This window comes from Microchirus variegatus, assembly GCF_963457635.1.
Source record: "Microchirus variegatus genome assembly, chromosome: 17".
In the NCBI taxonomy this organism is placed as follows: Eukaryota; Metazoa; Chordata; class Actinopteri; order Pleuronectiformes; family Soleidae; genus Microchirus; species Microchirus variegatus.
Window position 1 is genome coordinate 15,998,561 of NC_139818.1, and position 13,322 is coordinate 16,011,882.

The 13,322-nt window shown below is 40.8% G+C and overlaps 2 protein-coding genes across 2 annotated transcripts; one reads left to right on the top strand and one right to left on the bottom strand.

The window, feature by feature from the left end:
• Positions 1-4,550: 4,550 nt before the first annotated feature.
• mrpl43 (mitochondrial ribosomal protein L43) lies at positions 4,551-6,038 on the bottom strand (the record flags this gene model as incomplete). Its single annotated transcript, XM_083903448.1, has 3 exons — positions 5,845-6,038; positions 5,218-5,324; positions 4,551-4,768 (listed from the first exon to the last, which is right to left on the bottom strand). Exons 1-3 carry the CDS (start codon positions 5,973-5,975, stop codon positions 4,551-4,553), a joined length of 456 nt encoding a protein of 151 aa, XP_083759574.1. The 5' UTR covers positions 5,976-6,038.
• Positions 6,039-6,347: 309 nt separating this feature from the next.
• twnk (twinkle mtDNA helicase) lies at positions 6,348-9,796 on the top strand (the record flags this gene model as incomplete). Its single annotated transcript, XM_083903696.1, has 7 exons — positions 6,348-6,416; positions 6,624-7,284; positions 7,534-8,236; positions 8,321-8,561; positions 8,715-8,822; positions 8,920-9,061; positions 9,458-9,796. Exons 2-7 carry the CDS (start codon positions 6,649-6,651, stop codon positions 9,794-9,796), a joined length of 2,169 nt encoding a protein of 722 aa, XP_083759822.1. The 5' UTR covers positions 6,348-6,416; positions 6,624-6,648.
• Between the last annotated feature and the right edge of the window lie 3,526 nt (positions 9,797-13,322).

The window sequence follows — 13,322 nt, forward strand, 5'->3', positions numbered from 1 at the left end:
GAGACTGGCATTTTGAAGAGTGAAGCTTGTGACAAATCTGGCCAAAGACTGCACTACCGTATAAGAGGTAACCATCAGGAGGAATCCTCATGCTGCTCGGTGTCAACTCTCACTCTGGAGGCCTGTGAAGTATCGCTGTCAAATGACAAGAAAGGCAAAGACACAAAATGGGTTGAAATAAATTAAAATGGACAAGAAGTGATCATGCATTCAGAAGCGTTCAGGACATTTTTAGTGCCATGTAATGTTTTCCCTCTGTGGAAAACAGTACTGTGAATTTAAAGTGATACCTCCATCATGAGATCGTCATGGTTCCCTATTTGGAGGGTGTGGAAGTGTTGACTCAGCCATAGTCACAGACCTAAAAGTCCTTCTAGTCTGATGGTCATAATAACTTGATTTGTCTGGATGTTCTCCTAATTTAGGCAACACTAAACCTTAACAATGACAAACATCTTATTATTAACCATGTTAAAGAAGATGCAGTGTAATTGCCCAGAATTGCAGGACTTTAAAATTTCCTTTGTGAGACTTGTAAAATTTCAGAATCTGTTATAGAACTGCACTTCTCTGTACAAGAGCAACCTACAGACATTTTACAGCCACGGTGGCAGATTTCCCATGTGAAGTGCCACCTTCAGAGGACACTTGGTTTAAACCACCCTTTCCTAATTCCTGCGTTGTCATGTAAATAGCAATAACTGCATCACCGTTGCAGCCGTTAGTAGCAGTGTGTTGTGCCAGGTCTCAAGAAAACATCTGTAGCAAACTCTGAAACTCTGTGTACAGCAGCTTGAGTAGTTCACTAAAGGGACGGTCAGTTTCAGATCAGAGCTCGCCACAGAAAGCACACACTTGGATGAGCTACTGTTAAGAATATGGTTACAGATTTTTTACTATATTTGACTCATTTATTCTTAAACACCTGAACATATTTTGTCATCAAGAAGATCATTTCATGCCATCTACGTCAAAACGCACTGGATTCTTTCAAACACGACGTTGCTAAGAGAGAAAAATGGGTTTCACCTTGTCCTTAAAACTACATTAAATGACAGGCACAGATTTGTGCTTGTCCTCAGCCATGAATAAGCTGCCAGTGGCAGGTTTCCAAATCAGTAGAGTCGAGAGGACCTTCACTAAAGCATACTCAGTTGTTTACTTGACCTTAGAGCAATGGCAAAACAACACAATGTGCAGATCTTTCAGTATTTCTTTGGCAAGATGAACAGCACCGTGATTAATCTGTACAGGTATAACAGGGAGAGAAGTGGCTGAAATGAGTAATTTGTACCACCTGTCAGTGGTAAATAAAGATCTGTCTCTCCAGCAGAATCATTAATCAGCTCTCGTGGCTGCAGCTCAGCAGCAGCAGCGTCTCGCTGGTGACTCGCTGTGCGCATCTGTCAGCATCACTGACAGTAATGGCAGCTTTTGGCTCACTTCCACGAGGAGAGGACAGGAGTGTGCCGTCTGTTTGCACAGAGCATTGTCGTCTTTGCCGGTAGAGGCTGACAGAGGAACATTTGACCTTCAAGTCCTGGTTAGTCATTCAGGGAACAGGTGATGAATAAAAGACAGCAACTGTTTTGCACTTGAAGATTTTGTCATTTCATTTTCCTAAATAGTCACTTTATTCGAAAACTTCGTTGATGGAGTGCATTATGCCATCTGGGCAATTAAAGGAGCCTATTGAGTCTCGAGCCTTAAGTGTCTGTAAGTGAGTCACACTTGCCCCAAAAATGTTGTTTCTCCTTATAACTGCACTTCAGTTATAAGGAGAAACTATATTTTCGTCACAGATTAGACAAATAGTCGCTTATTGTGAGAATAGCTGAGCACAGCAGCATGAATAACACTGAGGAGAGGTTGTCCACATGTCTGGGCCTTTATCCCCTTTATCTCAAGTATGAGATTCAAACTTACGTACTTGCAGTTCTGAGAAGATTGATTGATTCACCGGAAGTATGATTGCAGCTTCTGCCATAGAGCATAATACGCAGGAAGACTTTGTCCAAATCTAATATAATATATTAGATTTGGACAAAGTCTTCCTGTTCGCTGGATGAGGCCAAATCAGTAGAAACAAGATATTTCTGCAATTCTGCTGGTAACAAAAAGTTAAACTCCATTGGAATGTAAGTCTAGAAAAAGAGCCTCAGCAAACATTCTCCTGAGGAGTTAAGGATCTTAAATCACCACTTTCAGGTCTTCTTCGATAGAACATGACGTCTATTTTGAAAATGATGTTCCCATTTAGAGGACAATGGCACATATATATAAGTGGACACCAATGTGATTGACAGCTGGTCTCATTCAATTGGTGCCTGGTTGGAGGTGACCGGTAAAATCATGAATTTAAAGGCTTCACAATAGGGGTTTGTTATGAAAGTCGATCTTAAATTATGTCTATGGGTTCTACTGAGTTTTACTTCTTGCTGTACTTAACTGTGCATTTAATAAAGCTCCCCTTATTTTCGTCTTTCCCAAGTGTTGAACAATGGACGCTTCATCTGTGTCTGCAACCATTGTTGCTGCTGCTTCATTATCACTCAAGGGAAAATCTGTTTACAACAAGCAATGGCTCTCAAATGTGTTGTGTAGTATAGTCCATGTGGGGAAAAAATCAATAACACGTTGGCTGCCAGTCTTCATCTTTCTGTACACAACCCCACAACAGAGCACTTGTTTTTAGCAGATTCTGTAACAGTATTTGCATTCCTGCTTATTTGATATGCAAGCAGCTACAAATAGTACACTAGATGTAGATTATTTCTTTAAGTGTTGGCCAAAGGAATTGGTTTAGTTTTGCAATTTGCACTGTTCTTACATGAAAACTTTGTAGTACACCCCTGTGAACTGTGACACTTTCCATCTAGTTGGTTCTGTACAGCTTTCTGGTGTAGATAATGAACTTTAACCTATTAGGTCTTGGTGGAAATGACACTGTTGCTTTTTTTGTCAGATAAAGTTAAACCACCCTAAGATAAAGACGGAACTTTTATGTTGAATCCCATGTCTTTATTTATTTGCATTCATTAAATGATTGTTTGCATTTGTGTAAATGTTTTGTTTTTTTTTAATAATCACTTCCGGCTCAGGGGCGGGGGGTCAGGAAATTAACTATGTGAAACATGTTCACACTGGATCCCTGTTCTCAAGAGACCCAGTTGTTTATAGAATTGTGCAACACCTCCGTCGTCCACCGGGACTACGGCTCACATGACCGCACAGTCGCTTACATACACAACCACAAATGTAAACTGCAATCTCCTTCAATTGGGAGTAAGAAAAATGTTTTTAGGACCCTGTTCAAGGCTTGTAACTTAGCAACGGCATCTTTATTAAGAGGCTTTAACATCCCAGTGTGGGTCAGGCTGCGTACTGGGGATCGCACAGTGGCTCTGATAAACAGAGAAATGAAAGATATGTAAAAACATCTTTAAATCATTTCATATTTTCATTGCAGTGACCACTCTCTCCAACCTGATTGCAGTTTCATTTGATATCATACCAGAATATTTCCTTTTTCAGCGACTTTATTCATGCTGAGAGTACATTTCAGAGGCAGATCTTGTATGGGACACCTCACTTATTACCTTTCCTCACAGGACCATTCTGCAACTTTAGAATTACAGTTTTAAAGAGCTTTTTCTACTAATACAGTTGTACTTACACAAGTATTTGGGTAATTGAGAATATAAGGCAAGTGTTCAGTGTTTACAGGTCTTGATGTTTATTTGAATGAATGAATCGTTTATTTCGGGCATGACAAGTAATCAACATCTGCATACATCAGCATTTACATTCATACACATGACCGAAAGGGACAGCGGGAGAAGCAAAGCTTATCTAGTCCCGCCCCCAATTTTATTCTGATCAGCAACATTTGGCTGCATGTGCTATTTTTGTTGTGAAGATGTGATGGTTTCCTGTTGCGTTGCATGCGGACGAGAAGGTTAAGCGTCGTCCCTCAAGCTACCACACAACATCTGTAATGTTTATTTAAACTCTGGATTATTGAGGGTTGTCATAGAAACAGTAGTTTCACTGCAGTTAAGTCATATAATTCCACCAGCAGCACCGTTTAAACCCTGTCAGTTGTCTTTAAACAACAAGTCGAAAGAAAATCTAAATTTATACACCAATGCCAACGTTTGCAAAAACAAGGTTTTTATTTCATAATAACTTCTGCTCTTACATGAATCTTCAAATATTTAATTAATAAAAAAAAACAAATAAAAAAAACAACTGTTTTCTGTTTTTGTATATGCCAACCAACAAGCCTCTAGTGGATTCAAATGAAGTCTATTTAAATGTGGCATTCAGGGCTGGGAGCACGTGTGTTGTTCTGCACGGCACGAGTGACTTCACTGCCAACACCAGACCAAAGGGCATGGGAAAAAAAATATACAATCAGCAGTGGGGTCTTCTGCAGAAATATCCAAGAAAAACCCACAGGAAAACAGCTGGAAACATGAGAAGCAGTTACCCTGCGCAGATTGGTTTATTCGGGTGGTTTAACCATTTATTTCCCTACAGATTCACTGCTACTGACTCAGCTGCGTCTGTGGTTTAATGGGGCCGATTGACGGCGGCCTGTTGGTGAAGGGGTGCCACTGGCCCTGGATACTCGGGCTGTCTGTGTGGATGGGCTTGCGGATGCGGATGATGTCCAAGCCGGACTGATTGGTCAGTTTAGCAAAAAGCTCTGAAATCTGCTGCGGCGTTTTGCAGATGACAACCTCTTCCCGCACGTTGCCGTTTACTGCAGGAAGGAAAAAGAGGAAATTGTCAATCATATTTTTTGTTGCTGACAGACAACTGATTGTGAAATACATATAATTGTACACAGGAACCTTAGGACATGTCTTGTGAAACCTCTAATGGTGTTTCGCTTCTACATCTGTCAGTGGCAGTCATGGAAAAAACAGTGTTATGATGCCCCCTACAGTATCTAAAGAGTATTACAATTGAACATGCAATAAATGGATCTTTATTTGTTTCAAATGTAAAACAATTTGACACATCATAAACTGCTTATCAAGTTCATAATACAACATACTCAACACAGCAAAAGTCGTCATAAGAAAAACAATTAGAGGTTAGAACTATACAGATTTATGATCATAATAGTACTATAAAGTACTATAGTAATACAATCCAGACAGGAAGTCAGATTTAGGCCAAATTAAAACAAAATGTAAAAGTACTTACAATACTCTGCAACTATTTTGGGAACCGTGTTAGTCTGAGGAGACACATACACGACTGTACCAGGGTTCTTCTTGGCATAATCCACCACTCCTTCTTCAATATATTCCCTGAAAAAGAAGATGAAGATAATCACAAATGACTCATTATTCTCTGTATAGATATGGTGTATGTTCTTATTTTCTTTATTTGTGTATTTTGAAAATTTTGGGATTAATCTCATGTTCTTCTCAATTTTATAAGTGTATCATGTGCTTGATACTGAATATTGATGCTTTACACTAGTTTTGCCATTCACCCATTCACTCCTCTTTCATACCCATTCACACGCTGCAACATGGGGGTTAAGTGTCTTGCTCAAAGACGCATAGACTTGCAGAGCCAAGAATTGAACCCACAACCTTTCAGCTGAGAGACAACCCTTACCCTTACTTTACGCAAGTATCCCTTAAAGGTACTTTTATTCAAGACTGAATGCTACATTCATGATTGTTTATTACTAAATTGTTAATCTGGCCTGGCCAGATACAATAAAAAATTGAAATTGTTATTTAAAAAAAATAAAAAATAAAAAATCAAAATCAAAACAGAATATAACATAAAGGACTTAATCTCAACGGTGTTTTTTACCTAACTCCCAATGAGCTCTGGTGTGTTTTAGAGAAGATGATAGAAATCCGTTTCAGCTGGCAGACATAGCGACCGAGCCCGTTCTGAAGAACACTTCTCAGAAAGCGACTCGGCGTCCCCCTGGAAGTCATCTTTCAAACACGGTTTGATGACCAACTAAACATTCATCTAATATCACAACCGTTTGGACAAAAAAAACCCTGCCAATAAATGTAAAAACAGCAGTAACATCCACAGAGGACGATTTCACGGGCACGTATGGTGCGCAGTCCGTCCACAATGTGTCCGGAGGGAAACATGGAACTGACACAACACTTACACAACACAGAAATAACTGTGACCATGAAAATAATGGTAATGGCGATAAATAAATAGAAACAATCCTTATTTTATTTAAACAATCCTTTTTTTTTTTCAAAGGAGGATTAAAAATGTGTAATGTTGCAGTGCCATTTCTTTCGCCGTGTGTTACTGTTTCCCACGGACTTGTTTTGATAACGCACCGAAAAGCCCGGGTAAGAAAAGCATGGAGGAGGAATATGAAACCATGAAGAGCCAGCAAACGCATTTAGGTAATTATTATTAAACGTATTATTGTTAAACTCTAAGTGTTCATGAATATGAGTCAGATAACTCTCCCACGCTAATTTTTATGTATCGTCTCTGTGTGTATGTGTATGTGTCACCACTGTTTGTGCTTTCTATGAGTAGCAGGGGTCATTCAAGAGTTGTGCATGCTATACCTTTGATTTCTCTTCACGTTGTCATATTTGTTGCAGGTTCAATGTCCTAAACGGATAATAGATGTGGAGAAACTTGCTACTGAAGGGCACCGCCTGTCTCTTGCAGGCGGCAGACCCAATGTTTCTCCACCAAAGACATTTCTCATCCCTGTGTTTGAGACTTCTCACTCACAGACTCATCCATAGGCCTTATGATGCTGCTTGTGTTCAGAGGCTCTGTGGCACACGTTTTTTCCTGGCACAAAGTGGGAAAAGGACTTTTAAAAAGGATGCCACGTCCACTGTCGAGTTCTCTGTGAGTCCAGTCACAGTGACAGAAATCAAACAGTACATACGCTCCAAAGAGATTGTCTTCCACGATGGCTACAGCTGCCTCCACATCCCAAGCATCTTCATCGATTCCTCTAACAGGAAGGACAGTTTCTCCCTGTTCATTGACAAAACCACTGGACAGTTTCTTTGCAAGGACACGCTGGTGGAAGGGAGCTGGGAGGATCTTCAGGATTGTCTGGAGGTGATGCAGAAGGAAGAACAGGACTTTCTCAGTCCCCACGTGCTCCTGGGGTATCCAGAGACTGTAGAGGAGCAGGATGAGAGGGAGAGGGAACTTAGGGAGGTGCAGAGGATCTGGTCCAGTTCTGTTCCATTCAGTGACGTCTCCGAGGATGAAGCCGTGCTGATTAAAACCATGTTCCAGGTATTATTGAGTGTGGATTGGCGATGAAGTGCTGGATATGAATCAGCTTTAGAGATGAGTGGAAGGAAATATGTGAATAATATCATAGCTGTGCATGCATGCTAACCATATGACACTTAAATAATGAATGTATTATCAATTTTGTCCACTTTTTCAAAAGCTATGTGGTCTGCATCATACATGGTCCACATTTTTTTGAACTACCTGCTGTCTAGTGATGAAATGTGTTTTATTAACGTTTTGTTTCAGATCACAAAAGTGTCTAATGCAACACTAAAGAAGTTTGGTGTTAGGCTTTTTAAGCCGACCAAGAGTCTTGTTTTCCCCTGGTTCGGTGGCCCTGACTCCTCTTTGAAAGGCGTGAAGCTTCTCTCTGCACAAAACACAGACGCTGACAAAGTCACCTATACTGAAGCTACAGTCCCAAAGTGCGGCTCTTATCACAACCTGTTTGGCCTCCATCTGGTGGGCCGTATGGACTCTGACATAGTTCTGACTGGTAGTGAGATGGACACTCTGGCTGTGAGTCAGGCCACAGGACTCCCCAGTGTTGCTCTTCCACGTGGGGTCAGCTGCCTTCCTCCAATCCTGCTGCCATATCTAGAACAATTCAAGCGAGTGACACTGTGGCTGGGAGGAGACATTCGCTCCTGGGAAGCGTCAAAGATCTTTTCTCGCAAGCTCGGTCTGAGGCGCTGCTCTCTGGTGCGACCTGGAGAGTTCCGGCCATGTCCCGTAGAGGCACTGGCCCAAGGAAAAAACTTGAGTCGCATCATCAAAAGCTCAATCCCAGCTGCCCATAAGTCCATTGTTTCCTTCAAGCAGCTCAGAGAGGATGTGTATGGGGAGCTGCTGAACACAGAGCAGGTTGCTGGAGTGAAGTGGACAAGGTTTCCAGAGCTCAACCGCATCCTGAAGGGACACCGCAAGGGGGAGCTGACTGTGTTTACAGGTATTAGGAAGTACAGTGTTGTAATTCCTTTTATTCACACCTTTATGTTATAGTTTATCTTATGAATGTTTCTGTATTTACTAGGTCCTACTGGCAGTGGAAAGACCACCTTCATCAGTGAGTTTGCCCTGGACCTTTGCATGCAGGGCGTAAACACATTGTGGGGCAGCTTTGAGATCAACAACGTGCGTCTGGCTAAGATAATGCTGACACAGTTCGCCATGCAGAGGCTGGAGGAGAACCTGGAGCAGTACGACTTCTGGGCAGACAAGTTTGAAGAGCTGCCTCTATACTTTATGACTTTCCATGGGCAGCAGAACATCAAGTAAGGTTTGCCATAGCTCTAGGAGTCCAGTCACGTGTATTTTCTTTTCATATAGTGTGTGGAATTTGTTACAACTGTTGGTTCAGGACATATACACATTGATAAGCAGAGTACTTGGTACCCTTCTTGAATCTTTTTTTTTTTTTCCCACAGGTCAGTGCTGGACACCATGGAACACGCCGTCTACGTCTATGACATAAACCACGTGGTGATTGACAACCTGCAGTTCATGATGGGGCAGGAAAACCTCTCAGCAGACAAGTGAGTCGAGACAAATGGAAACATTAGTTTTAGTTCTTTTTAAAGGTGCACTCTTTGGGGCAAATGTGGACATAAACTGATGGTTCTTGTGACCCAGGTATGCCGTTCAGGACCACATTGTTGGGGCGTTCAGGAAGTTTGCCACAAACTCCTGCTGCCACGTCACTCTGATCATTCACCCCAGGAAAGAGGAGGATGACCGGGAATTGCAAACTGCATCTATTTTTGGTTCTGCCAAGGTAAATGTTTAGGACTCACAAAAAAGTCCTGTACTTTGCGTTTTTATAACTTAAGCAATGTTTTTTGTATATTTTGGTCATTTGCGTGTACAAAAATTGACGTAATTGGAATCGGAATAAAGAAATAACAACGTACCCAATCCGTTGAAAAACATTCATTCACTGGATACAATGAGCACAAATTGAGATGTGTCTCTAGACAAAAGTTGGTACTAATCTAGTCAGATTTTTATTAATTTTAACCCAAAATGTTCTCCCCTTGTGCAACTGAATTAAGATAAGAGAAGAAAATGAACCAGTACTGCAATGAAGAAATGTATTATTTTATGACAACTTTAGATGCTTGACATAATCAAAACATCATCACGTCTCATCACGTCTCATTCTTTAACCCAGGCCAGCCAAGAAGCAGACAATGTTCTCATTTTACAAGAGAAGAAGCTGGTGACGTGTCCTGGCCGTAGGTCCCTACAGGTGACCAAGAACCGTTTCGACGGAGACGTGGGCATCTTCCCCTTGGATTTCCTCAAGTCCTCGCTCACCTTCTCGGCTCCTGTCAAAGGCAAACACAAGCTGAGGAAAGTCCCTTCCAAGTCAGAGGAAGAGGGGACCGAGGGGAACGAGGGAAGCGAGGTGGTAGTGAAGAAGAGTGAAGTTAAAAAGGAGAAGGCGGAGAAGCCAAGCAAAACAACAAAGAATCGACAAATTGTTCAGAATCCGGCTGCTGGGAAGTAAACGCTGCATTCATTAATTATTTAATTAATGAATTTCTTTTCTGTTGTATACAATTGTATTTTTTATAAAAGGTCAAAAACTGTTTTATATGAATAATATAGGGTTCACATTAAGCTCAACAAATTGTTGTTTAGAATCTACTGTATTGATTGTAATTGCCAGTGGCAAATACTGATTCAGATTACTAAAGAGTAATTTCATTGCACAACAGAGTTTGGAAGTTAAATAATGACGGTAAAGCTTGTGTACAGTTTCTCAGCTTTTACGTGATGTACTTTACTGTAACGACTGAACTCTCTGCAAACAAGTGTTGATAAAAATCCCGTTCAACTTGTTCTTCGATTTCAAAATGTACTGTGACACAAGAAGCCGTCGTTATCATGGTAATTCTTGTGTTTGATGGTTTAAAAACACAATCACGTTGTCAAATTGATGATAGATGGTGTGTCTCTCTACTGACTGTTTTGGACAAAGGAGATGAAATAAATGAGCTGCTTTTATGAAGAAAATAAAAAAAAAGACATAAAATGTGCCCTTTTGGCTGTGTTTTAATTTGTAGGCAGCAGGGGGCAGTGTTTGACATAAATGAGGCATGGAAGAAGCTGAGAGTAAATATTACTGCCTTTATTATTTATTACTGAGCTCACAGTTATTTACATACCTGAGAGGTGACATTTGATTAAGTGTTGACATTTGGCATAATTAGTCCCAGATGTTTATTTCAGCCAAAGAAACATGACGGTGCATAATCTGCACGTTAGCAGAGTAATATTGAAACATGGTGTGTTTCTTTTCTTACATATTTTTCTTGTGTCATGGCTGCTGAGCAGAAGGGTCAGAATGGGGCCCCTGAGAACTGCTGATTGCATTTGTACACACCAGAAAAACAATTGCAGATTCGTTGTTCATTAATTTACAACGGCGATGACGCTCTCTGGTTTTCATGCACCTGCCTGCTGCTTTGTTTTGAGACCGCGCCACCGTCTCCAGTGTCGCTTTGCACCATCCATTATTTAGACTAGAGTGACTTTTAGTAAATGCAAAGAGTCTTTCAAAACATCTTCACATGAATATTTAATTGTGTAAAAAACTCGTGGCCCTGCCCTGCCTTACCCTGCATGCAGTGGTGTAGGGTTACATGTTGGATCAGCAGCTCTTAGAGGAGGTGAGGACTCCTGCACTGCACCGAGCTGCAGGCTGCTGCAGGATGTGCCGATTGTCATGGTGGAAAAGAAAAGAAACTTTTATGATTAGAAAAGAAAAGGGGCTACATAAATATGCCTGATAATTTTCAACCTTGGCATTTAGACTGAATGAATCTTGTCTCACAATGAGAGACATTTACTGTGGAAGAGTTCAGACCAAATTATGGCGAAGCAGCATTTGATCGTTGTGCTGAACACAAGTGGAACAAACAAACCAGAGGAACTGAAATCAGCACCAAATGTGAATATTTCTTTTTAAAATCCAGGTTAAAATCACTGCACTCACTTATGAAACTGTACTGTTTCATAATTGTATGATGTCGTGTTATAACCTATCTCACAAGGCATGGAATATCAAACAAAAGATGGCTAATACACAGATTTTCTATTTACTTAACTTGTCTGTTTATTGACTTTTCCATCATTGTTTGCTCCAGAGCAGACTTCACAGTGAGTGTGGCCCGTCTGTCTGCCTCTGAGATCTTTGCTGGCCCTGTCTCTGACAGACCAGTGCAGGGGGAAACTATTGGCACCAGACTCGGTTTACAAATGGCATGTGGACCTCCGAGCTCCTGTGGATATCTGAAACTGTGAAATATTGTTTTTAGCTGCAGGGACAATTCCTGGGTATTTGGAAAAACACAAATCACTGCAGGAAGGAGACAGTTCTGGGACAGATGTGGTGATTGACAAGGTTTGTCTCCTCCGAGCTTTATCTTCTAGAACCTTTTTATAAAAGTATAAACCCTTTTAAAACCATTTATTCGGGAAAGGGTTTTTAAAGGGTTCTCTGGATCAAAATGGTTCTTACTGGAACCATTAGTGTTACCAAGAACCCTTGAAAAACCCTTTCCTGAAGAAAGGGTTTTTCAGAAGCAAATGGTTCCGGGTAGAACCTCAGCCCTTGCAGAAGGGCCATTTTGGAACCCTTATTTCTAAGAGTGTAGACATTTGTTTCCCTAATGGCTACAGGCTGTTGATGGGTCTGTGTGTCCTCTTGAATGTAGGTGTGGATCATGGCAGCTGAAGTCTCTGAATGAAGCTCAGGTGATGTTGGCTCTGTTGCATATGCATATTTACACTCTGTAGCTCTCTGTTATACAGTACTGAGCTTCCTTTTTTTAAACTAAATACTGTACAACAGTACAAAACTTGAATGCCTGATTGTTTTTTTTTAAAAGCATGTACTGATCACTGCTGTGCATGCCTATTCAAATAGTTGCCATCTGGAAAGAGGAGGAGGAGATAAAAACAACTTGAGTTACGCAGCTCTTAATCATTACGGAAACCAATTGTGCTGAGACCAAAGGAATTCCACTTCATCAAAAGGCTACGGGATATGAGAGAGGATGTGGATCAAAGCTCCAGTTGAAACCCTGTTTTCATAAAATAGCCGAAAACATCACGATCACATGTCACCATTAGGCATGGATCTGCTCTATTCAACGAACAAGAAAACAAAAACCAAGGCACGATAACAGTCGAGCAAAAAAAAAGAAATGGAGTTTCCAGTTGCTCCCAGCACTGCTGATGATGACATGCATGCATAACTCTCTGCCCCATTAGCCGCCTCTCATTATGTCAACTATTCAACCAAGTCTGTTGGTAATTTGAAGCCCCTCAGTCAGAGTTAATAAGCCGAGGACTTCAGTGTCGCGCAGAGACTTCACTCAACAACCACTGAAAATAGACTGATGAAATAGTGTCTTAATTAGAGCATACATCTTCATTTGAGGATTACATTTAATTGGTTTGTTGTTTGATGAGGAGAATTTTACAGCAGTGGGAAACAGCCAGACTACGTGACTTAACTTACTGTATATCTGAAACTGAATAATAAAAAAAAAAACACTTCCCATTTAATCATTTAAAACATATTAGTGCACTTCCTTGTGAGCTCAATGTGAGGAAGTGTTTTTCTATGTCTGCTTTTTATTGCATGGAACCGTAAAGAAAGACATAAAGTCCACACACACTGGTGTCCTTTACGTTATAGTGTGTGTAAGTTCTAGGACAAATGCATCCACTTATCATTTTTTGTAGCTGCTTCTTCCAAAAATCATGAATAACCTGTCAAAGCTTAATCGTTGAGCAGGTAAGACGTAAAAGTGCTTATGATTTCAAAGGGGAATCAAGTGCACTGAAAACACTGCAGTGTTTTTTCTCCTGCTTGATTAACCCCGATTTTAACTCCTTCAAGACACAGTGAGAATCCGATTGGACCCAGACTTTAACATTAAAATAGAAAGTGTGACAGAACACGCTGAGAGAACATTGAGAGCATGCAGGGGCTCGATGAGTATGTAGAACAAGTTCAGCGG